Here is a 27070-nt window from a genome sequence, read left to right as displayed (position 1 = left end):
GTAACTTGTCTACAGCCCTCAGCAAGGTAGGGGCAGAATTGGGGCTCAAAGCCAAGCAGCCTGGCTCTGAACCCCTGGTACAGAATGGCTCCGCTGCCGGAGTGGCCCAGGTGTCCTGCAGGGCCCGGTGGACCACTCCTCTCCCCGGTGCATGAGCACACAGCCCACTGGCAGGGCGAGTGGGAAGTGCTGGCGAGTTACTCCCCGGAAGCAGCCCTCAGCCGAGAACGGAAGGGAGCAAGTGGACACTTCAGCTTCCTGCCCCTCCACTGGGAACCTGAGCACGTGTCCAGTTCCCAGCAGACAAACCCCGGTGGCCCACAGCATACGTGGCTGTAGCATGTGCACTCAGCCCTTGCTTCCTGCACATCCCTGTCCCCCTGCTCTGTATGCCTCTAGGCCCCCCTCCGGAGAAACTGCCTTCGCTCAGCCCTTACAGTCCCTGCTGGGGGCCCACGGGGTGGGCAGTGAGCAGTGTGGGTGTGAAAAGGTGGCAGAACCTCTGGGCCTCATTGAGGAAAGGAACATGAGGCTGGGGATGGCATCTACCATTCAAAATGAGTAAACTCAACGAGTTAATGTATCTAAAGCTCTTAAAATAATACACGGCACACAGTCCGCATGTTTAAATCTAAAAACTCTAAGAGATTATTTAGAAAAATCCCAGAAAACCCATTCTGAGCACCCAAAGTGGTGCCTTCCCTTCCCTGGCCCATTGGCAAGCCCACAATCAGAAGAAAGGCCACCCAGAGCCCACTCTGACCTTCTGAAATGGACCACATGTGGTCGCTGCACCCCACACACCCAGCTGTGACGTTCTGTTACCCCAACTCCAGCAGCTTGACTTTACCATCACTCGGAATTTCCAGATCAGAGACCCAAAAATAATGTCCGAGTCATTCTGGTGCTAACTGGTTATTGCACAGGGATTACATTTCTCAAGTTTAAGGTCGGCTGAAACTCCTCTGTGTGCCTGAGGACACCTTCCAATCTGTCAGAAACACGTTGTAGGCAACAGCTCTGGCCCCAGTGATGATAACCCGGCAGCCACAGTGCTCGGGCTCCTGCCGGGAGCCGCAGACGAAACAACCGTCCTTCAAGCGGGAACTGGCCCGGCACATGTTCTGCTCATGTCGGAACGTGTTCCTTGGGTTCCTTCCACCCGAGGACAGCAGACATCATCTTGCAAAATGGCGACTTCATTTTACTCAAGGAAATGCTGCCTGGTGTTCTGTCACCCCAGTGATAATACATCTTAACACAGCAAATGAACTCATCTTCAGGTGAGGCACGGAGAGAGCAATGGTCTCTGAAGGACTGCTTTTATCAGACTGTGTCCCGTTCTCAGCTCTGCTGGGTGGAAAGTTTGCCCATCAGCTCTTCTGGCCTTGACCCAAATGTACGGGAATGACCCCAGTTACCAAGTTCAACGTAAGCTCAAGGCCAGCGTGCTCATACCACCGGTTTCCAGGAGAGGATATCCCACTGGGTCAGGACTGCCCCCACAGGCCAGGTTGTGCGGAGGGCACAGGCTCAAGAGATGGGTGCTATTTCTGTCAGATTCGGGGAAAAACTAACAGCTCCTGAAATAAAAGGCAAACTCCTCGCTAAGGCCAGCACAGCCCTTCTGGACCTGCCCCCCTCCGCAGTCCTGCCTGAGCTCACCTCTGGCTCTCCCTGCCCTCCGACAGTGCCTGGTGGTCGGCCTCAGGTAGCGGCTGCCCTGCCCCGCCCCGCCCCACCACAGGGCCTTTGCACATGCTGCCCCTGTGCACGGTGTGCTCCCTCTTTACTTGGTAGCTCCCGCTGCTGTTTCCTCAGGGACGCGGCCCCCATGCCCCAGACAAGCTGATGTCCCTCCACATCCCCAAAGTGCCAGGGCCTCTCGTCCAAAGGACGTTCCCTGGCTGCGTTTTTTCGTTTGCTTGTGAGGTTTCTGATGGATAGCAGTGGTGGCGACCTATTTTTCTAGCTATGCTGTACATTTTTTCAGTCAGTAGGCTGTCAACGCTTATCTAAAATTGGTAAACATGAACAAAATCATGTTTTCCCTCACGGAACAACTTTAAAAACCCTCAGTGCACAAAGAATGAAAGGACTCAAGCCCATCTTCCCAAAACGCTTTCTCTGTGAAACTGGGATGTATCTACACCCAGGTGCTCTCGGGCAGATGGAAATAGGGTCTACTGGGCCCTGCAGAAGGAAAGGGGTTTGTCAGAGGCAGAAGCAGAGCCAGCACTAGAGCCCAAGGTCGGGGCCAAGGTCAGGGTACGAGTGCTTTGGAAGATACGCCCACGGGCATTTCATGGAGCCCCCAGCACAGTCAGTTCCATTTTCCACACGGCAGCACCACCTCCCAACACCCAACCCAGACTCTGTCCCTCCGCAAACCTCCCGGCTCAGCCTCCAAAACACGCCACTGCTCTGCCGCTGTGTCACGATCACCCCGGGTCAACCACATCCCAGAACACCCGGCCCCCGGCTCCCCGGGGCAGGCAGGGGCCCGCTCACCTCAAACTTCTGCCGCAGCTCCTCGTTGCCTTCGCCTCCTTCCGGCGGCACAGGCACGTTGAAGTACTCGCCCTCCTCCTGGCTCAGCAGCTTGAACCTGCGGGCAGACAAGGCCAGGACGCATCCGTGACTGCGCAGCCCTGTCCATCGGCAGAGCAGGGGAGGCGGCCTGGGAAAGCTCTACTCCAGCATGCTGATGGGTTTGTCCTGGGGTGTGTGTGTGTGTGTGTGTGCGTGTGCGAGCGCGCACGTGCGTGCGTGTGCCTGTGTGTCTGTGTATGTGTGTGGCCTGTATGTGTGTGTGTGTGTGTCTGTGTCTCTGTGTGTGTGTGTGTCTGTGTGTGTATGTGTCTGTGTCTGTGTGTGTGTGGGTGTGGGTGTGGGTGTGTGGGTGTGTCTGTGTGTGGTCTGTATCTGTGTGTGTGTCAGTGTGTCTATGTCTGTGTGTGTGTGTGTCTGTCTCTCTCAGTGTGTATGTCTGTGTCTGTGTGTGTAGCCAGGTATGCTATATATTTTTATTTTTGTAACTATTCTATGGACACCAGAAAATGTACATTCTGTGCTTACAGGATGTAACATACTCTCGTTCTTTCCCCCCTCAACTGTCTTAGTTATATCACTCAATACAGCAAGTTGGCACTACTGTTTGCCCGTTGGGGGATTTCTGTTCTGGAAGCACTCTGAAGGTCTCTGTGCCATTCCCGTCCCTCTCCCGGCACTGATGCCCTCTCCTTTCATGCACGCTGCAGCATACTGTCCTGGCACGGGGCACGCGATGACTGCCCCCCAAAGATTAGCGGAACAGAGTCCCTCCGTGGCTAGGGGCACCAGTCCTGCAGTCGGACGCTGTCTCTGTTCAAATCCCACCCCTGCCTTTGTCTCCAGGACCCCTTGAGTCAGCTGGTTAGGCCCTCAGAGTCTTGGCTTTTCTCATCTTTAAATGGAATAAAAGGCTCTTCCTCGTAGGATCATTGTGAAGGCAAGACATGATGATGCACGAAAAATGAGCAGAGTCCTGGCACTTGGCACGTGTTCAGTAACAGACACCGTCATGCATCACTGATAGTGACGTCATTAAGTAAACCCGATGCTCCCGTTTCCCTGACCACCAAGAGGTCGGTGAGAGGAGACGGGGAGGGAAAAGGGCACCGGCAGGCAGGCAGTAAGGGAAGATCCACAGCGCCTCTCCCGAAGGAGGCCTCCTAACCAATCTTCCTCTCCGTCCACAGACCATCCCAGGCAGCTTCTAGCATCCGGCTCGGTGATTCCAGGCCGAGGCGCCAGCAGGGCCTCCACATTTCACATTCAATCTCCCCTCCAGAGTTCCCACTGATTCCAAACGGAAAACAAACAGAGAGAGCACCGTGTCTTCCAGAAGTCAGAAGGGTGCCCTGACACAGCAGGGGCTTCTGGAAACCTGCACAAAGTCAGAGGAAGAGGCATGGAGGGGGGTGGGCAAACTTTTCTCACCTTCGTGGATTTCAATAAACCTGGATATTATCAACTAATCATTTTCACTAAGTTATTTCTTTTTTTAATAATAAATTCACTTTGAAAGGACGCTTGATCTCTCTTAGAAATGAGGCCAATGTCACTGGTTTCAAGGACCAGGGACTGTAAAAAGATAACCATATCCACTCAATGGTGCCAAGTCTACGCAGTCGGTAGAATGAAGGCTCGGCGCCGTGCCACCTCCTCGTTAAGGCAGTGGGCGAGCGGCAGCCCAGCTGTGCCAGCCCTGCCTCCAGCGAGGCCTCCGCCAGTCACTCAGCGGCCGTCCTAGTGACAGAGCAGCTGTCCCAGTGACCCAGGGCTCCTAACCAAGTCACCCTTGTTTTACCGAAGAGTGGCCCCAAAGCCTAGCCGGCGGGACGCTGGCATTTGGATACGGCAAGAAGCCATGGGCGCTTCCTGTGGTGAAAGGTGTGGGTTTGGGAGAAACCTGGCCTGTGTGGGTGCGGTACCATCGGAGTCCCAGGAGGCCCTGGGGTCTGCCCACGGCGGAGAGGGCTCCTGTGGGAGCAGCTGGAAGGAAATGAACACGGCACCTGCACACCAGAGGAAGCAGCGACAGCTAGAATGCAACGTGCCAGCACTGGGAGAAGTCCCTTCCCTCCAGAGCCCGTTCGTTGTTTTAATTTTTAACTTTTTAAATATATTTTATTGATTTTTACAGAGAGGAAGGGAGAGGGATAGAGAGTTAGAAACATCGATGAGAGAGAAACATTGATGAGCTGCCTCCTGCACACCTCCTACTGGGGATGTGCCCGCAACCACGGTACATGCCCTTGACCAGAGTCCAACCTGGGACTCTTCCGTATGCAGGCCAACACTCTATCCACTGAGCCAAACAAGTTAGGGCTGTTCGTTGTTTTTAAAGCACCAAAGAGGTTAAGAGAGGAAAAACACATTAGCAAAGTGTTCAGCTGAAATTCAAAGGCCACAAAACAAACCTACAGGAAGGGGGAAAAGAAGCGCAGACTTGATACACAAACCCCAGAGCCGATTGTTTGGGGGAAAACAACAATAACGCAGACGAACCTCTGGGACACAGGAGGAGGTGAGGAGACAGCGTAAACAAGATGAGGAGCCGAGGAGAACCGGACTCAGACGGACTGGCGGCCAGGCAGCTGCTCTGCCGCCGGAGCCCCCAGCTGCTCTGCCGCCCAGCCTCGGTGCAGCAGCTCACTGCTGCTCAGCGGCCGATTCCTCCAACTCCCAGCCATGTCAGCCTTCCCCCTATTCACACACACACACACACACACACACACACACACACCCCCCGGGCCAGCGGCTCCGCCTCCGGGTTCCCTGTGAGCTAGGGGAGCCCTGACAAAGTCTCCTCGTGAGAATCGTGTTTTAACCATTTGTGCTTTAAGGCTCCTGATCATTTTCTTTTCTTGTTTGCCTGGGCTCTGTCCTGTTGGCTTGTCTACTCACGCCGTGACCGCTCTCTGATTTCCTCCTCAAGGCCTACCCCTCTGGAACCAGCTCCGCGGAGCACGTCTGTCCACTCACATGCCTCCTGTGACAGACGGAGCAGACACCCAGTGCCTACAGAGTCTGAGGAAGCCCTGGCCGGAAGGAGGAGAAACAAGGCATTTGCAAGCGGGTCCTGGGATCGGTTCCCTTTCTTGCTAAACCAGTTTGAGTTTGATTGACTTTCACTGGTAACGGAAAAGGCCCCAGGCCACTCAGAAATTCGAGGGTTTCTTGTCCAGAAGCCAGAGCTGCTGCAGCTACCACTCCCCACACTGACAGCCCATGTGGGACCGTCTGCCCAGAGGCTGCCCAGCCTCCTTGTTGGGAATACTGGCAAGGAGCTTTAGCCTTGGGAAGGGACCAGGCAAAAGCCCAGCTGAAAGAGACATGCTACTGCCCGGCCAGCGAGTCTCAGGCGTGGCCCCAGTCCTGGGAAGGAGACTTCTTAAAGGGGTCCAGGTCTGGCTATGGTTGCGCACATCTGGGGGGTAAATTGTGAGGGCTGCTGTAGCAGCCATGGGGCCAGTTTGGTCACATAATCATGTGAAGTGGGGCTGGTGTAAGACAATAGGGAGTGGTGGGGACTGTGGCAAATACTGAATCCTGTCTAAGGGGACATTAACGCATCAACTGTTCTCATTGGATTGGCCCAGTGTGCCCAGATTTTCCTGGTTTTTCAAGAACTACGTCCAGATTTTTATGGGAAGTCTTGACTTTTAAAATATTGGCAATTAATTCTTTTTCTTTCTTTTCAGCACGAGGACCAAATAAAACACATCTGTGAGGCCAATCCAATCTCCAGCCTCCACTCTGACTCTGCGCCGGGACTGCACTGGCAGGAGGAAAGGGCGGCAGTGCGGCCCACGTCTGACGGCCCGGCTGCCCCACGGCTCCCACAGCAACCCTCCTTACCAGCCGTCCACCCCCGCCTTCTGCAGCTCCGAGATCCCGAACGACAGCGAGCCCATGAAGTCGTTCCGGCTGGTCAGGTCCCAGTCCCAGATCTCCACGGACAGCCTCCTGTCTTTGTCCGATTCCTTCAGCTGGCTGCAGAGAGAGACGGGGGTCAGTGCCGGCGGCCGCGACCTCGCACGCAGATGAAACGTGCAGAAGGGCAAGGCCCGCAGGGGGCCCTTTTGAAGAGTACACGCTGTTGGAAGAAACCTATCCCGTTTCCACCCCGTGAGGAAGGCCCTCCTCTGTCTGACAGCCTGTGGCTCAGGGAGGCCTGCGCACTGGGAGGCGCAGTCGCAGCGACTCCTCTGCCTCCCTCTGTCTCACCAGGGCGCGTGGTGGTTGGAAACCTGTGGACAGAGTCACTATAAGGAATACAGTATCACCCTGACCAGTTTGGCTCAGTGGATAGAGCGTCGGCCTGCGGACTGCAGGGTCCCGGGTTCGATTCTGGTCAAGGGCATGTACCATGGTTGCGGGCACATCCCCAGTGGGAGGTGTGCAGGAGGCAGCTGATCAATGTTTCAAACTCTCTATCCCTCTCCCTTCCTCTCTGTGAAAAATCAATAAAATACATTTTTTTAAAAGAAACACAGTGTCGTTGTGTAATTGTGTGGGTGTTAGCACACATATGGGTTATAGGAGAGGCTGGGGAAATGGCTGGAGAGTCTCGTAGGTGCTAGTCTGGGGGAAATGCATATTCTGAGGCCTCTCCCTCGCTGAGGCGGAGATGGGCCCCGAGACTGGCTTTGAGAGAGGAAAGAGGGAACGAGGCTGCCCTCAAGGAATCATGCTTTGAGCCCGCAGCTTCTCAAGTCACTGTCAAAGGCTAACTCCCCCCTCGACCCCCCGCTGTTTGCTGTGGGACTTGGGGCACATTCTGTAAGCTCCTTTGGTAAAATGGGCTGAAATGGCCAACGGAGCCAGGTTACTTATACGGTGCTTGTTATACGTAGTATGTGCTCAGTAAGCATAGGCCGATATCACCGGCTCCTGTTGGCCCAGGCGAGGCGATAAACGATCCCGGGTTCTCGGAGCACCGGCCAGGAAAGACCCTCCGTGGAAGCCGGCAGGAGCGCCCAGCGGGCGCAGGCCCAGCGTTTTCCATAAACTCAGCCCTGGAGAGGTTAGCACCACACCCTATGGGTTTGCGAGACCCTGAGCTTCCCACAACTTGCCTTCACCTAGCAACGCATCACACAATTTTATATGCCACCCACTCCCCACACCACAGACATTCTCAACTCTATTAAAAAAGTGGGCTCAATGTCTACTTGGCTTGCAATGCAAAAATGCAGATGGAAGGCGAAAAAAGGAGGAAGAAAAGAGTAGGAGAAGAAATGGGGGAGGGAAGGAGGGAGGGAGGGAAGGAGGGAGAGAGGGAGGGAACAGCTGGGAGAGGAACTCCCCATCTCCGGGGCCACCCCAAGCTGGGCTGCAATAATTTCAACTTACAATCTGAATGTCTCGTTCCACTCGGGGTTGAGGGAGCACTTGATGGTCTTGGTCTTCTGCTTGCTCTCACTTTTTGGGTCCGGAATGAGTTTCAGCTTCACGTAGGGATCTGACAGGCCATTGGGGTCCATGGGGACAAGGTTTTTAGCATCTCTGACTGGAAAGAGAGAAAGCACTCTCAGCATGAGGACTGTCAGCGCCCAGAACGTTTAAGCACCAACGGGCAGTGGCTTTTGAGCCTGTGGGGGGCTCTTGGCACCACACTCCCTTAATGGATCTTATTTCATTAAAATAAAATGCACGCGAAGTGAGACGCACTGACGAGATAGGGCTCTGCTCTGCATTGGTAAAATGGATTGCTGACTCCCTCCACTCTCCCCTCCGCCCCTAAGACTGGTTGTCGCCTCTCTGAGCGTGTTTCCACAGAGGCCACGGGAAGGCAGGCGTTTTCCAGTGAGCACCACGTTCTCAAGGCTCGCCCGTGCTGCAGCAGCAGCGCTGTCCTTCTGCTGACTAACAGCCCGTGGTATGGACGGACCACCAGCTCACCACTCCTCCGCTGACCGCATTCGGCTGTTCCCACCTTTGGCCTTTGGGAACAGGGCTGCTATAAACACGAGAGGAGGCTGGAAAGATATTGGCTCCACCCTCAATCAAGAGCACTGCATAAAGAAGGCTATAAGAGCAGGGAAGGAACAGAGGGTAACAGTGCAGGTGCTGGCAACATCAGGCTGGAGGAACAGGAAGAAGCGCATTAGTCACCAAGGGAAGGAGATGAGAAAATGGAAATGGTGTAGATCCTGTGAGTTGTACAGATCTTAAGGATACAGTGCCAACCATCTCACTTATGAGAGAAAAATCCAAAGTAATATATTGGGTTGAATTAAGCTACCTACCAGAAGGCTAATATATAATGACTCTTAGCAAGGATGCAAAGATGGTTCAATCTTAGACAACCTACTGTTAAAATAGACATCATAGCTACAGGGCAAATGGGAAAACCACAGATCGCTGCAGTTAGCTAGAAATAGCGGACTTCATTCACAGAATAAACGCTATCTGAAATAATCGCACCACAGTTCATGATAAATGCAATCCCTTAAGCTCAGGAATGAGATAGATATCCATGACCACTGCCATGATTCAACACTGTTTATAACTGTCCCAAAAGTACAATAACACATTAAATCAGAATTTTGCACAGGAGGGGGTAAAGCACCCTGTTCCTTCCTGCATCCTGTGCTTCCACCTATCACCTACCTCCTACCTGGAGCTTGTCATCCCAGAAATGACACCACTTTCTCAATTCAGTCTCAGTACCCCCCAATCTTACATCTCATTCCTGCACCGGGAGCAAACTGTTTCCTTTGATTCAGTTCCATAGCAAGTTCCGACTGTGTATAGTCATTCTGCTAGGCACAGGGGACAAAAGGGACAACATACGATATTGATCCTGTCCCCAAAGAAGGCATAAAACCAAATTTATGCAACATTAAGTTGATCGCTAATGGCACAGGAGCCAGTTTATACAGTGTGTGGATTCAGGACTGCAGGATGCCAGAATCTGCATCTTCCCTACCATTTCTTCACATCCCTGAATTCAGCTTCTTGACTGGTAAAATGGAGGTAATGCACCACTCATTGGTCGTTAGAAGAGTACAATCAGATAGAGAATATACATGTTTGGCTCAGAATCTGGGGCCTAGGGAATAGTCAATACATGCTAGTTATTTCATCATTTTATTTCATTATTTTATTATTACTCACTGCCTTCCCACCTGCACTACATGTGTCCATTTTTATTAGGAGATTTAACCATTTCTGAATGAACTGATATGAAGCAGTGGCTTCTCTTCCTGAGGATATGCATCTGACCTTTGCCTCTGACCCCTTCCAGAAGTGCCTTTCAAACCCCGGCATGCAGCGCAGAATCCCACACCCGCCCCTCCTCTGACAGACTCCCATTCAGTAAGTCCGGAGTGACCTGCTCTCCTGCTTCTCTAACAAGGGCCCGGTGATGCTCATGCATGGAGCACACGGTAGGCACAGGGCAGACCTGGTACAATTTCTTAGGATGCCGTGCAATCTCCCCACAGAGCAGGATCTCCGCCGGTGGCCACAGAATGTTTAACACCCGCAATATCTGACAACTTAGCCTGGCCACTGCCCTCTTTTCTCTTAGACTGTCACATAAAAAGTGACAACAGCCAATGTAACAATAGCCAGTCGGTGTGAAAGAATCAAAATTACACCTATTTTTTGTCAGGTAGGCACAAACTATGTAGTATGTTTGGTGAGCTGCAGAATATTAGTAGCTGGTTCATGTGCCGCGGGACAGAAAGGTTGAAAATCGCTGCCCTAGAACACAGCCTCCTCTCCTGGGCCTTCCAAGAGGCCTCGCCCTGCCAGTGGCTGGGAGCCAGGACGACACATCTATCCTGTCGGAAGCTGCACAGGCAGGGCCGGTATCTTCACTGACAAGGTCAACCTTTACCTTAACCGAGCCTATCTGTCTTTTTGCATCTATGGTAACATACCCTTGAAATGTCTGGGTAACTTCCCTTTTTTCAGACCCCTTGGGGCACAACCTGATGTGCCTGGGCACCAGGACAGAGACCACCAATTCCTTGATTGTAATCATGTAATTGTGCCTGCATCCACCTAAGCATGTGTCTATCATTTTACCTTTTATCCAATCCCAGGGGTTTCCCCAGCTTTGCTTTCTCCCACCTCTCTAGTCTATCACCAATGAATTTCATGTAACCCACCTATGTCCCTCCTTTGATTGCAATGTATAAAAATAGATGAGAAACCGCCCTTCTCTGGAGCATTATCTCAATCTGTTGAGGTTCTGCTTCCTGGACTGTGTCCATAGTTTGGCTCAAAAAAACTCACAAAAATCCTTTACAGGTTTTAATGGATTTTTACATTAACATCACTAAAGGTGATCTTCGAACTTCTCTGAGCCTCATGGCCCTGCCTCCAAAATGCGATAAAACCACACCCACCTCAGAGGCCGCTGGCCGGCCACACACAGGCCTGTCCGGCATAACAGCCTCCATCTGTATCTGCTGTCCTTTTACTCTCAGGAGCCCCAGTTTGGAGGGTAAATTGTATGGTTACCCTGATTATCAGGGTTAAGGTAGAATGTGAAGCACATGGCAGAGGCTTAACAACGGTGGCTTCCTTTCTCCTTTGGGATTTAGATCTCAGTGTATAACTATCACGATACATCTCAGGGCTGAAGAGTGTCCCTCCGATATGATCCTGACACAAATAAGTTTGGAAGAGGCAGCATGAGAATGACAGACAACCTGCAGCCAAACGTGGTAAATCCATCCTCATCCTGGCCCCTCTCCATTCCAATCCAGCCAAAGGAAGCCCCGCCTGCCCAGCACTTCCTCTGCACAGCCCAATCATCCTTTATTTTCAAACTACAGTTGACATTCAGTATATTTTATTTTTTTAATAAATCTTTATTGCTCATATTATTACAAATGTTCCTCATTTTTTTTTCCTTGCCTCCATTGCTCCTCTCCACCAGGTTCCCACCCCACCCTCTGCCCTTTCCCCACCCCCCATTGTCCTCATCCATAGGTGCACAGTTTATGTTCAGTCTCGTCCCACACACCCCTCTCCCCTTTTCCCTGAGACTCGTCAGTTCACTCCCCTTCCATACCTCTGGTTCTATTATATTCACCAATTAATACTGTTCATCAGGTTTTTTAATTCCCTTGGTTTTTAGTTTCGCTTGTTAATATATTTTATCGATTTTTTACAGAGAGGAAGAGAGGGATAGAGAGTTAGAAACATCAATGAGAGAGAATCATCGATCAGCTGGCTCTTGCACACCCTCTACTGGGGATGTGCCCGCAACCAAGGTACATGCCCTTGACCGGAATCGAACCTGGGACCTTTCAGTCTGCAGGCAGACACTCTATCCACTGAGTCAAACCGGTTTCGGCTCACTTGTTGATAGTTACATATTTGTTGTTCGTAATTTTTATCTTTATTTTCTTCCTCTTCCTAAAGAACCCCCTTCAGCAATTCATATAATTCTGGTTTGACAGTGATGAACTCCTCTAGCTTTTTTTTATTTGTGAAGCTCTTTATCTGGCCTTTTATTCTGAGTGATAGCTTTGCTGGGTAGAGTATTTATGGCTGTAGGTTCTTGCTATTCATTACCTTAAATATTTCTTGCTATTTCCATCTGGCCTGCATGGTTTCTGTTGAGAAATCAGCTGACAATTGTATGGGTGCTCCTTTATAGGTAACTACCTGCTTTTCTCTTGCTGCTTGTAAGATTCTCTCTTTGTCTTTTGCTCTTGGGATTTTAATTATGATGTGTCTTGGTGTGGTCCTCTTTGGATTCCTTTTGTTTGGGGTGCTGTGCATTTCCTGGACTTGTAAGTCTATTTTTTCGCCAGGTGGGGGAAGTTTTCTGTCACTATTTCTTCCAGTATGTTTTCGGTATCTTGCTCTCTCTCTTCTTCTGGGACCCCCATAATTCTGATGTTGGTTGGCTTGAAGTTGTCCTAGAGGATTCTTACACTATCTTCGACTTTCTGGATTCTCTTGACTTCTTGCTTCTGCGGAGGTGTGTCCTCTGGCTCTTTATGTTCCAAATCTTTGACTTGATTCCTGCAATCTTCCATTCTGTTTTTAGGACTCTGTATAGTATTTTTTATTTCAGACAATGAATTCTTTATTTCTAGTTGATCCCTTTTCATATCCTCATAGGTCTCATTTATTTTATCAGCCTTTTCTAGGAAATTCTTGAAAAACCTTATAAGCGTGGTTTTTAACTCTATATCCAGTCGCTTTTTGTCCTCCATTTCTTTCGTTTGTGATCTGTTTCCTTGTCTCGGCATTTTCGCTGCTTCCCTGAGTTGGCAGGGTGGCTTTGTGTGCTAAAGTGTCCTATATGGTTCAGTGGGTCAGTCTCCCAGTTACCTGAGGTGGACAATCTTGGTGACTATTTTTGTGGACTGTGTGTACAGCCTTGTTGTAGTTCAGTCTTGATTGTTGTTGGTATCACTGGGAGGAACTGACCTCCAGGCCAATTGGCTGTGAGGATCAGCTGTGTCTATGCCAGGAGACAGCCTTATTTGACTAGATTTGGAGAACTGCAAAAGTCTCTGTGCTCAGCTTGGATGGGGCAGAGTTTCAGGGTGGAGTCTACAGCTTTGGCTTCCGTCAGCCCCCGCCCTATGAGGTTCCTGAGTTTCAGTGTTCCTCAGTATCCTTCGGTACTTGCTGCAAGCACCTCTGAGAGAAAGGTGCCCTTGAGTTTCACCCACTACCAAACGGTCTAGGCTCTCCACCAATGAGCCTGGAACTGGGGTTCAGTGCAGTTGGAAGTGGGGTTGGAAGTGGGGTTCAGAGCAGTCTGGAGCTTTTGTGTCCTTCCCACTAGGGCAATCCAGCAGCACAGTCAACAGTCTGTCCTCTGCGCACAATGTGCATGCCTCCGGGACTGCCTTTTGCCACTCCCCTGAGTTTCCACCTTATAGCCCAGACTCCCTCCTTATGTGTCTGGTTCACCAGGGTCTCACCCAGAACTGGGGTTCAGTGCTGTCAGAACTGGGGTTCAGCACAGTCCAGTATGTTTTCGGTATCTTGCTCTCTCTCTTCTTCTGGGAATGCCACTTGGGAACACCAGCCAGGCACTGAGCCTCCCCTTCCTTTCCGGCTCCATCCTCTCCTGGCATGCACCGTGTCTCCGTACCTTAGGCTTTTACAGCTCCTCTGATTTTCCTCCTGGTTTTCTCTTTCCTTCTAGTTGTAGAATTTCCAGTCAGTCACCTTTCCTGTAGTTCTGAATAATGTCCATTTTGTATTTTAGTTGTATATTTTAGTTGTATTTTTTTGAAATTATTGTGTGAGGCTGCATTTAGGTGTTTACCTATGCCGCCATCTTGGTTTCTCCGAAGAGCTCCTTTCCTACATTCAGTATATTTTATATTAGTTTCCGGTATATGGCATAGTTAGACACTCATACACTTTACCAAGTGTTGCCCTCAATATTCCGAGTCCCCACCTGGCACTATGAGTAGCTATTTATTACAATGTTATTGGCTATGTACCCCACGCTGTGCTTTCCATGTCAGACCGCATTGTAACTGCCACTTTGTACCTCTCAATCCCTTCACATTTTTTATCCAACCCCCCAACCCCCTCCAGTCTGGCCACCGTCAGTTTGCCCTCTGTATCTATAATAGTCAAGCCTTGTTTCTCAAACATCTCCCATCTCAAACAATTCAGTTCTCCACCAAGCTGTCCACAGAAAAAATGTCTCCGTTTTCTAAGCAAACTCGGTTTCCTGACTGCCCTTTCAGGCTGACTCGCAGCACGACAAAAAGCGTCTCAGGCAACAAACCAAGGAGAGAACGCCTTTGTTGCTGGGGAAAACAGGAAGAGGCCTTTGGAGTGCTGATGTTACAGGGAGAGTGAAAGAAACCATGACCAAAGGTGGGTGAGGAGGAGAACACCTGTTGCTGATTTGGATAAAGGAAGAGCAGTGAGCCAGTGACAGCAAGATGCACATGCTGACCTGTGAGATGGCCTTGAAGGAGTGTAGAGAGTGGTCCCTTTAAGGCTAGTGGTGGATGATGTCATGCATTTAGGAAAAGAAGTGTTTATTTATAGATTAAATGGGTGAATTCAATTTACATTATCCTTATAGGAAAAATGACTCAGGTTTTCAAACAAACCACTTCTTGAACAGCCTTCTGGAACAAATTAAGTTCAAGAACCAAGTTTGTTTCTGTTTTGTTTCTTCATTTGTATTTTAGATGTGACATCCAAGTGAAGTCATATGGTATTTGTCTTTCTGTGTCTGACATTTCACATAGCACAATATCCTCTATGTCCACCCATGTGTCATAAATGGCAAAATTTTATCCTTTTTTTTTTTATTTAGTTAGTAGTATTCCACTCATCTACTATGGGCACTTAGGTTGCTTCCATATCTTGGCTATCTACACTAATAAAAAAGAAACATGCTAATTGACTGTACCTTCAAGATGCCCACCAGCCAATCAGGAGTGAGTATTCAAATTAACTCAACAAAGGAGGCAGGTTAATTTGCATACACAGGCACTGAGCGGCCAGTGCTGGACAGGATGCTTGCATTGTTGCCATGGCAACAACGCAGGCGTTCTGCACCACCCCAACCACTCGGGGCCTCTGGGCGGCGTGGGAAGGTGCCCAGATTATTATGATCTCTGAACACATAATAATCTGGCCACTCAGTGTATATCCTATATAATAAAAGGCTAATATCCAAATTGTCTCCTTATCCAGGAGTTCAATCAGCAGGCAGGCCAGCCAACCACCCATGTCCCCTCCCCCTGGCCAGGCTGGCCGGACTCCACCCATGCATGAATTCATGCACTCAGTACAGACTAAGTGGCCAGATTATTATGCATTTAGAAATCATAATAATCTGGCCACTCAGTGTAAATTTTAGATTCACTTTGTCCATATCAACCAAGAATTCTGCTGAGATTTTAATTAGAATGTCATTAAGTCTATGGATCAATCTGTAAGAATTAGCATCTTTACCTATGCTGAGTCTTTCCATTCTTTAGGTATTCTTTGATATCTTTAAATGTTTTGTAATATTTAGCATACAAATTCTAGACATATTATTTTTAGATTTATATTTAAGTAGTTCAAATTTTTAGAGTTAAAGTAGATGGCGTTTTTTAAATTTTTGGTTTCTAATTGTTAGTATATCAAAATAAAATTGATATTTTTTTGTGTGTTGACCTTATATCCTGCAATCTATCTAAAGTCACTTATTAGCTCTAAAAGGTTTGTTTTGGTGGTATTTTTTTTTTATTGTGTGTGTAGATTCTTGTGAATTTAAACATAGACAATTATGTTTGATTTTCCTACCCAATCTGTATTTCCCAATCTCTTATTTCTTTTTCTTGTCATTGTGCTGGCGAGGTGTGCTGGTATGATGTTGAACAGTTTAGACATCTTTGTCTTGCTCCATAGCTTATGAAGAAAGCATGCAGCCTTTCACTACTAAGTATGTTAGTTTTGTTTACTTTGGGTTTTTTATTTTGTTTTGCTTTTTGTAGATGTCCTTCATCAGGTCAAGGAAGTTCCCTTCTGTTTGTACTGTTCTGGGAATATTCATCAAAATGGATATTAGATTTTGTCAAATGCCTTTTCTGCATCAATTCATATGTTCTTGTGGTTTTTCTTTCTTTAAATTATTAACATGGTGATTACACTGATGGGGTTTTGATTATTGAGCCAGCTTTGCATTCCCCAGGAGAAGACTCATTTAGTTGCAGAGTATTGTTCTTTCTACATAGTTCTGGATTGGATTTGCTAGGACATTGTTGGAAATTTCCACTTTTTTAAGGGAGATTATTATATTGTTTTTGTCTGGTTTTAGTATCAGGGTAATGCTAATCTCACCAGTAAGTTAGAAAGTATTCTTTCTTCTTCTATTTTTCAAACATCAGTATTATTTTTCCTTTAAATGTTTAGTAGAATTCCACAAGATAAATTTTATTTCAAGCATTTCTTTATCTGGCTTCTACAAATTTTGATATGCTGTAATTTTCATTGGTTCAAAATACTTTCTAATTTTCCTGGAGACTTCATCTTTGGACCTTGGATTATTTAGAAGATTGTTTTAATTTGCACATTCTGCAAAGGGCTCTGCTTCCATGGTTTTAACTTCCAGCTGGATACTTTTTACTAAGCCTTATAACATTGCACACAGCTCTCCGCCAGACAGCTTGTACTGGATGTACAATAAATGGGACTCTCTAAACCAGTGGTCAGCAAACTGTGGCTCGAGAGCCACATGCAGACCTTTGGCCCCTTGAATGTGGCTCTTCCACAAAATACCACGACCTGGGCAAGTCTATTTTGAAGAAGTGCATTAGAAGAAGTTTAAGTTTAAAAAATTTGGCTCTCAAAAGTAATTTCAATTGTACAGATGATATTTGGCTCTGTTGACTAACGTGTTTGCCACCCACTGCTCTAAACAAACCCCTTCATAGTCTTAGAAAATGTCTTATTAATATTATTCACTATAAAACTAGGTCAAAGGAGAAAAGCCATATATTATCTTTTAAAAATGACAAAAAGGCAAGTGACAAAATTCAATAATCATCCTTTCTCTTAACACTTGGAAGAGGAATGGAGGGGTGGTTTTCTTGGCTTAGCGACTGTATCCAAGGCCTTCCTCAGCGCCTGGTAGCTCAGCCTGTCAGGTTCCATTAGAGCCGCCATCACATTAAGAGAGCCCTCCATCACCACATACTGAGCACGGTTCCGAAGCTCCGGCCAGTGCAATTACAGAAAAGTCCTAAGAGGCTTAGGTGCTGGAAAAGGAGACAAAATGAGCTAATGTGCTGTGGCCTGTTTCCTACAGAAACTCCTCAATGGCTCTCTTTCCCGTTTGCAGCCCAGGAAATGCTTCCCATTTTAAACTCCTGGTCATACGGTGGGGCTTAGGATGAGAGGGAAGTATATAGTCTCAGTTGAGCATGAATCACTTTTTTGATCAGCAATGTAAATGCTCCTGTAAATCTGTGAGAATGGCGCCCATTGGTTACCGGAAGACCAGTCAGGTGCACATCGTTCCAAACAAACTAGAATTGGACACAACATGCATGTCCCCGAGGCCAAGTCCCTGACTCCCAATCCCAAGTCCGTCTGTCACCACCATCACCATGCAGCTTCTGGGCTCTAGAGTCCACTAAACCCAGCTGTGGGTCACCTATTCTCTGGTTCCCCTGGTCACTCGGTGCTGCAAACGCTCACTGTGACTGTCCACCCTCCACCCTGAAAGTCCAGGCTGCTCAGCTCCGTGCTCACCTCCCTTTGACATCTCACAAGCCAGTCTCAGCTCCACAACAGGGTGGGCAATGTCCCAGCTGCATTGGGGGGAAGGGTGCAGGGTGCAGGGCTGGAGGCAGGAAGAGAGCTCTTCAGACCCCTTGGAAAGCAGACGTAATCGCGCATGAGCACCTGCTCCTGGCGGCCTGGGCCCCCCCTTGGCCCCGGACAGATGGTTTGGGAGTAAGACATCCAGCATGCTAGCATTATTCTTGTCTGGAGACCTCCTCCAGCCTCAGGTTGAGAGGAAACAAGAAAGATGAGGCAATGGCTTGGCTTCTTCGCCTCACTTCACAGGACCACGCGGGCCCACGGCCGGCCCACACCTGCGTCCGTGCCTGAGTTGAGCAGAAGCAGCAGCAGCAGCAGCCCCCTCGGGAGCTCAGGGCCTCGGGCTGGCTGCCCCCGCCTTTGGGGCTGCCTCACAATGTGATTATTTGTAGAGATGAGGCGTCAACACTAACATGGGCCCGGGAGCTGCAGACTCTGCAGAACCGCTCTTGACAGCTTAATGTGGACATTCAATCAGAGCTGTCGACTGTGGCTCGGCGGCTCCCGCAGCCCAAGCAGCAGGGCCAGAAGCGCCAGCAGCGGCTCAGTAAGTGATGGGTTTAATTTCCCGGGCTAGGACCAGGCCCCCCTTCTCCAGAGAAGCCTGCATGTTTTCAGTGGCTCCCTGCTCTGACCACATGTTTTCTCTCTGCCTCAGTGGCTCCCTGCTCTGACCACATGTTTTCTCTCTGCCTCAGTGGCTCCCTGCTCTGACCACATCACTACATCAGGGAATGCTGCCGATTTTTAAAACCCCGACAGCCACACTCTCACATCATGTCCCCCAGGCACTCAGCAAAGGGCTGTCACGTGAAGATGAGTTTTCTATTTCTTTTACTGTCATTCCCGAAAACAAAAGAAGAAAACATCTGTTAGGAGGAGTCCCAACAGAGGACTGTCCCCTTTATACTCTGTCAGATCTTCTCAGGGGCACAGAGCGTGAGGGGAGGGTTCCTGCCAACCGTCCATCCTAAATGGACGGAGGAGGAGGAGGAGGGAGAGGGCGGGAGGGTGGGTGGGCAGATGGATGAATGGATGGACGATTAAAGCCATGGGTGTGTTTTTTCCTTATTTTTTTCTTTTTTAGGTTTTAAAAATATATTTTTATTGTTGATAGTATTACAGATGCCTCCCATATTTCCCCCTTCCCAGCCCCTGCCCCACCCCAGGTCTTCACCATGGGCTATGCATATTCTATCTAATAAAAGAGTAATATGCAAAATGACAGTCACCCCAACACAGAAGATGGCTGCCCCATGTGAACACAAGATGGTCACCACAAGATGGCCAGCAGGGGAGGGCAGTTGGGAGGGACCAGGCCTACAAGGGAGGGCAGTTGCGGGCTATCAGGCTGCAAGGGAGGATAGTTGGGGGCAATCAAGCCTGCAGGGGAGGGCAGTTAAGGGTGACCAGGTCAGCAGAGGAGGGAAGTTAGGGGCAACTGGACCTGCAGGGAAGGTAATTGGGGAGGACCAGGCCTACAGGGGAGAGCAGTTGGGGGGGACCAGGCCTGCAGGGGAGGGCAGTTAGGGGTGACCAGGCCTGCAGGGGAGGGTAGTTAGGGACAAATAGGCTGGAGGGAAGAAGTTAGACATCAATCAGGATGGTAGGGGAGTGGTTAAGGGGTGATCAGGCTGACAGGCAGAAGCGGTTAGGGGCAATCAGGAAGGCAGGCAGGCGAGCAGTTGGGAGTCAGCAGTCCTGGATTGTGAGAGGGATGGCCCACTGGGTCCCAGATTGGAGAGGGTGCAGGCTGGGCTGAAGGACACCCTCCAGGATTCCATGCATTGGGCCTCTAGTAAGTACATTAAGTTCTTTGGTTGATCTCTTCTGGCCCCCAACCCCACGTTGAGGTCAGGTCTTACTTTGTTAGTCAATTCATTTTGTTCGGTAGATTCCACAAATAAGTGAGATCATGTGAGATTTGTCTTTCTCAGTTTAAAGCCACGGGTTTTAACAAGCCTGGAGGAATCTGTCATCCTTCCCACTTCTGAATTGTAATTTTAACAAATTCTTCATATGTCAAGGCCATTGCAGCATCTACAGGGTAGTCCCCTTTTCCCTCCCTCTTCACCACTGCACACTCATATTCACACACTCACTCACATACACAGACACTCACACTCACACACACACTCACACAGACATACACACACTCATACACAGACACACATAGACACTCACAGAGACACAATAGACACACACACTCACACATATACACACTCACACATACAGACACATTCACACAGACATACATAGACACTCACACCCACATACACACACACAGACACACACTCACAGATAACTCACACTTACACACACACACAGACACTCACACATTCACACTCACACACACAGACACACACATTCACACAGACACACAAACTCACACAATTTACACACAGACACAGACACTCTCACACACACAGACACACACACATATACACTCACAGACATACACACACAGACACATACACACTCACACAGACACACACACAGATTCACACACACAGACATACATATTCACATACAGAAACACTCACACACACAAACACATACTCACACACTCCCAGAAACACACACACACACACACACACGCTTATATTAAAAACATTTCCAAATGGCATCACCCAGAGCCCAGTGAACGGCACAGATGGCACCCTCCCCACTGAGCGGATATGCCCAGTGGCCACCCCAGTGGGAAGGTCAGAGAGGACCGGGGGCCAGCAGGACGGTGGGCAGCCCCTCAGGCGGTCACAGCGGGTACAGAAGACCGCTGGCGTGTTCTGGAAGATGTCCTAACCGCACTCAGACGCTCAGGCCAGCCCGGGCCGCCCGGGCCTGGGACGCACAGCTGGGGCAGAGCTTCGTGCTGCTGCTCCCCCGCCTCTGCCTGCATGGCCGCGCACCGTGCAGGGAGCACCTGGGACCTGCCAGTGGGCGGCGCTGCTGCCCTGGGAACACCGTGATACTCCTCGCGCAGTCCGGCCACGCACCGGCTCTGGGGCTGGCTGACAGATGGAGGGTTTAAGTCATGATCTGACATAGCGGAATTCTGTCACTTGTACCCGGAGGCCTCCCCCCACCCCACAGCTTGTCTTGGGGGCTTGCCAAGGCGTAATAAGGGACAAAGGTGCAGATCCGTGGCTCTGCAGTCCAGAAGCTCACTCCACCTTCCTCCCCATCCACCTCGGGTAAAGCAGAGCCCTGCACGTGTGGCTGCCGAGCGTCTGAAAGTGGCCATTGTGTCGGAAGAGCTGTTACTCAGCTCATTCACCTTCACGAGTTTACGTGTGAACAGTCACGCGTGGCTAGAGGCTGCCACTCCGCACAGCACAGCGTGGACAGCTGCGTCGGGCGCCATGGGCCGGACACCTCACCCCTCCTGCCAGGCCCACCTGGGCTGCAGACAAATTAATCTCCTCAAAGCACAGATCTTATCGTGTCAGCCCTGCGCTCAGAGTCCTGTGACTCACCACTGCCTACCGGATTTAAGCCCCTGTTCTTTCTGTTCTTTTTTAGGAAGCAAAAAGATGATTTATTCCAACATGTGCTAGAAATAAAGATTAAATAATAATAGCTAGGGACAAATAGCTCTCACTGAGCCAAGCACTGTCCTAGGCGCGCTCCGCGTTATCTCACGTTATCCTCACAAAAGCCTCTGATGTGACTATCACTGCTCTCCCCATTTTGCTGGTGTGGAAACTGAGGGCTGAGGAGCTTCAGTGCCTGGTCTGCGTCACGCAGGTGGTGACAGCAGAGCCAGCATCGGCGTTCCGGTTCTCTGGCTCTGAAGACGGCCCTTGACCGTGGCACGACCCTGCCTCTCAGAGCCGTGGGCGCAGGCTTCCCTCCGAGGGCGCCTGCTCTTCCATCTGCAACTGCAGCGTCCGTCCCAACACGCCACTGCCCTCCCGTAACCAGATGCCAGGGAGAGCATAGAGCAGCACCCTCCACCTCAGAAGGCACATTTGGCACGGGGGGGCGGGGGGGGGCATGATGGAGAAAGTATTGAGCTTTAGACTTAGACATTTAAAAAATGGCAAAAATAGCCCTGGCTGGTGTGGCGCAATGGTCAGAGCATCAGCCTGCACACCAAAGGGTCACAGGTTTGCTTCCCACTCAAAGGCATGTACCTGGGCTGCAGGCTTGATCCCTGGCTCCTGTCAGGGCACATGGTGGAGGCAACAAACTCATATGTCTCTCTTACATCAATGTTTCTCTCTCTCTCTTTCTCTCTCTCTTTCTCTCTCTCTTTCTCTCCTCCTCCCTCCCTCCCTCTCATGTACTCTTTCTAAAAATCAATGGAAAAAATATCTTCGGGTGGGTGAGGATTAACAAACAAAAAATGGTAAAAATGTCTAAGGCAGGTGGGATGCAAACGGATGAGCAATGGGAGGTGGGTTTTGGATTAGCAAAGGCTCTTAAATCTAGGACTCGCATCCTGCCCCGCCTCCCCCCGCAGGGCTGGAGGGAGTGTAGCCAGCAGCGGTACCCACCGGGGCGGCACGCTGGGCCTGGAGATGCTCCGAGCTCCCGTGGTGGGACACGAACCCCGCGTTGCTGCCGCACAGCCAGGGTCCCGGAGAGGGGCGGAGGAGGCAGAGGGCACTTGGGGCACCGATCGCTGTCCATCTGGTGCTCCCCTCCTCCCCTCCCCCTGCCGGGACGAGCAGCCGGGACAAGCAGCCGGTGGAGAGTTAGTCCACAAACTGGAATCAACCATAACACTGCTTGGCAAAGGCGTGTCTACCCCCAGGGCACTTCACATTTCATGTGAGACCATGGCACTAACTCTTCTCTTAAGCTGCCAGTTATGTCACCACGTGGACGGCCACCAACTTCCGCTGACCCTGAAGAGTGAGGGTTAGAGGCACTGGCACCCCGGCAGTCAAAAATCCACATATAACTTAGGAGTCCCCAAAAGTTGGCTGCAGCCCTCCCTAGGCACAGGTGAGCACCGAGGATAAAAGAGCAGATAATTCCAGGCTCAGTGAGGGGCCCACGCGGGGGCTTCCCCCAGGCAGCGGGGGGAATGACAGCGGGAAGGAGACGGGGTGGCTCGCTCGCACTCATGCACAGCGGGCTGCCTAACAGCCGGCTTGCTGTGTGACCTCAGGCCAGTGTTCCACCTCTCTGATCTCAGCTGTTCGCTATGGAAGGAGACTGCTGGGTATCTCCTCTACCTGCACACTCCTCTCTGCGGCTGAGAGAGGGCAGTGCCAGTGAAGGAATGCCAATCTACTTCTGCACACCCAGGTCTGTGTGTGGCCAATGTGACTTGCTTCTGCCACCGGCACATGAGCCGTGTGACGTGGAGTCCTGGGAAGAGCTTGTGGGGATGAACTTGGGGTAGACAGCCAGTCCCGGCAGCTCGGCCTGCGTCCAGGATCGCTCAGTTCAAAGGTCAGTTTTCTCAAGGCCGTTTAAACGTGTCCCGGGCTTCTAGCATCTGCCACTACCAACACGGAGCTCGAGAGCCGGGCCCGGGAGGTGAGTCTCGGAGACTATTACTGAGAAAGGCTCAGACCTCAGAGCCTCAGTCCCACCTGAGCCACACAGGGTGACCGCAGGTCAGAAGATACGGACTTTAAGCCAAAGGCCTGCTCCCCGAAAGGCGGGTGGGGTCCCTGGGCGGGTGGGGTCCCAGAGCACGCAGCTCAGCTCCTTCAGAACAGGGAGCGTGCACGGCAGGGACCGGAGACTGAAGCTGTTTCCCTCGAGGCTGCCGCCAGCAAAACACAGCCAGCCTGGCGGTCGGGCCAAGCCTGCGGCCACCGGGCGCCGCGGAGCAGGCCTGCGCCGAGGGGAGCGGGAATCAGAGGCAGAGGCCTGGTGGCAACCGTGTGAGGGGCCCACACAGTCACCCCGGCAGTCAAAAATCCACATATAACTTAGGAGTCCCCTGCAGGACGGGCAGCCTCCTCCTGAGAACAGGCCCTCAAAGGAAGTCCCGGCTCATGGGACAAGGCGGCCGTCACAGCGTCCCCAACAGGGGCCACCCACGCGGGGCGCCCTCCTGCACCGCCCCCCCACCCCACACGCAGGACCAGGAGATGGCGGGCGGCAACGCTCCTTTGAAAACCGCCGAAGTGCAGGACAGCGTCATTAGTCACACAATCCACCCGGAGCCACCATCCCCCCGCCCGGGCCGAGGACTGGGCTTCTCGGAGGGTCCGCTCGGCTCCCAAAGAGCAAAGCGAGTGCGGAACCCTCAGGTCCCTGCGAGGAGCCCTCCCCGAGGTGTCCTCCAGGGGGGCGAGGGCGGGAGGGGCAGCTCCTCTCCAGGCTGCGGTCACCTGGGCCGGTTCCCGCCCACCGCAGCAATGGGACCTCCACGTGAGGGCACACAGGGAAGATGTCCGATCCACCCCTGTGAGCAGTGCCAGGATCCTCAGGCCTGTCTCCCGGGGAAAGCCCGGCGAGAAGGCACAGTGAGGGAGGGCGCCCTGCTGCGTGTGCCAAAGCCCCTTCGAGGCCCAGACCTGCCCGGCACCAGCGACCGCACCAGCGACCTGCACCAGAGACACCGGGGCGCCCGCCCTCCGGCCCCTGCCAGACCACAGAGGGCAGCCCTGTGTGTGCCAGACCACGGAGGGCAGCCCTGTGTGTGCTCCGAGAGCCATCACCCACCCCCACCACCCGAGCACCCACCGGAGGCCTGCCCACGTGTGTCCCCGACGTGAGGGCTTCCTCCGTGGGATGCGTGTAAAGATGTCACATGTGCGTCTCCATGGTACTTCTCTCTTTAGAACATACTTTATAGTTTGCCGGTTGTTTTTCCACTAACATGCAGGTAGAGGCGGCCGGGAATGTCTGTCTGTCCACCACACTACCTCGGAGCCTGCGACGTGGCCAGCACCATTGCAGGTGGCCAGGAAGGGCCTGTCGGCCAGAGAAGTGCTATGAACGAGGCTTGGACTGAGCTGCTCTCACGTGCTGCTGAGCGCCCGTGCCCACACCCACGCCATTAAGCCGGGTTCTCCCGCTGTCCCCCAGCCACGAAACAGGAAGAGAGAGCGAGGCCGGCCTCCCGCAGCCCACACCGAGGAGATGTGCGGTCTTCCCGCCGCACGCCGAGTGCTTGTCACACAGCGAGAGCCCCGCACACCTGCTGGTGAGGCGGTGCCGCAGCGTCCCCGGGGCAGGCGCAGGTCAGAGGCCGAGGTCCAGGGGACGCTCCGGCGCCCGCCCCGGCAGCTGGGCGGGCAGCTTCCCCACAAAGCCCCGTGAGCCTCCGTTACAGGGAGCAGAAGTCAAACACAGACACAATCTAAATGTTTGGGTTGCTGTGCCCTTGCAGCATGCCTCTTCCTTTTTTAACAAATGGCCCGTGTAGAGTCTTTTCTTTTTCCCCTCCCGGGAAGTTATTTATGTTTATGGGCTTCTTTCGGGAAATAGAAATCAATGTTGGAATGCAAGTGATACGTTCACTCTCCCATAATGAAAGCCGGAGAATTGAAGGCCCCAGGACCACCTCTGTGTGCAGTGCCGGAGCGCGCCCGTGTCTGTGTGGGCGGTTTGTAAATCGCGGCCGCTGCGGCTGCTGACGGGAAATCGCTCACGGAGGACACGGGGCCCCTGCACCGGGGGACGGCGCCCCCGAAAGGCGGCTGCACACCCTGCTCCGGGGTCACACTCTGGGAGCGGAACGTCGTGGTGCTCCTGTGTGTGTCCCAGCGACAGGTCCGTTCGCTGATGCACAAATGATTAACGAGCATTTATTTCTGCCCAGACCCGGTGACACGGCAGTAAGCGAGCCAGACACAGCCGGCGGCTTCAACAAGCTCCCGGTGCAGGGACCTGTGCACAGAGGCGAGGTGGTCAGATCTGGCCTGGGAGCGGAGCCGCGGTGGAGCTGAGCAGGGCTGTGGGTGCCCCTGGGAAGACCTCCAGGGAAGGAGGAAAAAGGGTGACGGCAGGTCCACAGCAGGGCGGCTCCCAAAGGCCTCGGCCCACCCATCCGTCAGGCGTGCCCCCCGAGGCAAAGGGGTGGGCTTCGGTGCCCAGCCCCCCCGGGTACCCTGGCCCTGGGAGGGGGGGCTGCCCCCGGAAGGGCACCTGGCAGCCCTGGAGGACGGAGCTGTGCACACATAGCACTGCGCTGGCAGGAGGCTCCTGGGACGTGGGCAGGAGGCTCAGAGCTCAGCGCGGGGGCCTAAGGGACCAGGGCCAGGGTGTGTCACCGTGGCCTCTTCCACATGTTCTATGTGACGGAGCTTGGCCAGAGTTCATTAACCTGGAAGTCAGGCTCTGGGCCCTGTGAAGGCCCTGCTTCATCTCCCTCTTCCCTCATACCCCTCCTCCCTCATACGCCTTCCCCCCATACTCCAGGACTGAAGCCCCTGCCTCATCCCCCTCTCCCCCTCCCACTCACCCTTACACCCTAGGACTGAAGACCCTGCCTCACTGCCCCCCGCCCTCCCCCTGGCTAGGACTGAAAGCCCTGCCTCACCATCCCGCATGCCGCCCCCCACCCCCCCTGCACACCCCCTGGTCGGATGCGGTGAGCTGATGCACTGTGTGCTCTCCGCGTCAGCCAGATGAGAAGCGGGGACTGGGGCAGGGACAAGGCCGGACCCCTTCTGTTTGTGAACCCTTCTCAGCCCCTCCCTCCCCCACACTCTCCTGCCCACAGTGCAGACGTGAGCCTGTTCTGCCCCACATGGCTCCTTCTCCAGCTGCCCCTCCTGGCCCCTTCTTTCCCAGCCCACGTTCTCACGGCGTCACCCCACTTCTCCCCACTTCCTCCGCGGCAGCCGGGCCACTGATCTGCCGGCCCTACGTCCCATGACGGCTCCAGCGACCGGTTTCCCAGCCTGTGCTCTGCCTGTGGGCCACACGGCCTCTGTGGACTCTGCCCTCCCTGCTCCCGGGACGCTCAGCTCCGCGGCCCCCTCTTCTTCCCAGAGCCCCACTTCCTCTGCTCCTCCTGCTCCTCGTCCCACCAGCCCTGCAGGGCCCTCCCAGGTCCCACCACGCTGCCTCCCAGCCGCTCGCAGCGACAGGCCCACCTTCAGCTCGGCCACCCGATCCGGACCCCCGCCAGCTCCGTTTGCCGGACCCTCCCCCTCCTCAGCTCCGTTTGCCGGACCCTCCCCCTCCTCAGCTCCGTTTGCCGGACCCCCCCCCCCAGCTCCGTTTGCCGGACCCCCCACCAACTGGACACAAGTCACCATGGAGCCCACCATCTCAGACTAAGCCCAGGCAAAATCCTGACTGTATGTCGCACCCACTATCTACA

The 27070-nt window shown here is 52.3% G+C and overlaps 1 protein-coding gene across 2 annotated transcripts in view; it reads right to left on the bottom strand.

The window, feature by feature from the left end:
• Positions 1-27070, bottom strand: part of PRKCB (protein kinase C beta) — a 267227-nt gene that overhangs the window by 58722 nt on the left and 181435 nt on the right. For both annotated transcript variants that reach the window (XM_036460211.2, XM_036460210.2), the window contains exons 6-8: positions 7903-8059; positions 6406-6540; positions 2512-2608 (exon numbers count right to left, since the gene is read on the bottom strand). In XM_036460211.2, the coding sequence (XP_036316104.1) occupies positions 2512-2608; positions 6406-6540; positions 7903-8059 (389 nt within the window). The remainder of the gene's footprint in view (positions 1-2511; positions 2609-6405; positions 6541-7902; positions 8060-27070) is intronic.

The sequence above is a fragment of the Pipistrellus kuhlii genome, unplaced genomic scaffold (genome assembly GCF_014108245.1).
Source record: "Pipistrellus kuhlii isolate mPipKuh1 unplaced genomic scaffold, mPipKuh1.p scaffold_m20_p_31, whole genome shotgun sequence".
NCBI lineage: Eukaryota > Metazoa > Chordata > Mammalia > Chiroptera > Vespertilionidae > Pipistrellus > Pipistrellus kuhlii.
This window is presented reverse-complemented; position numbering and strand designations above follow the sequence as displayed.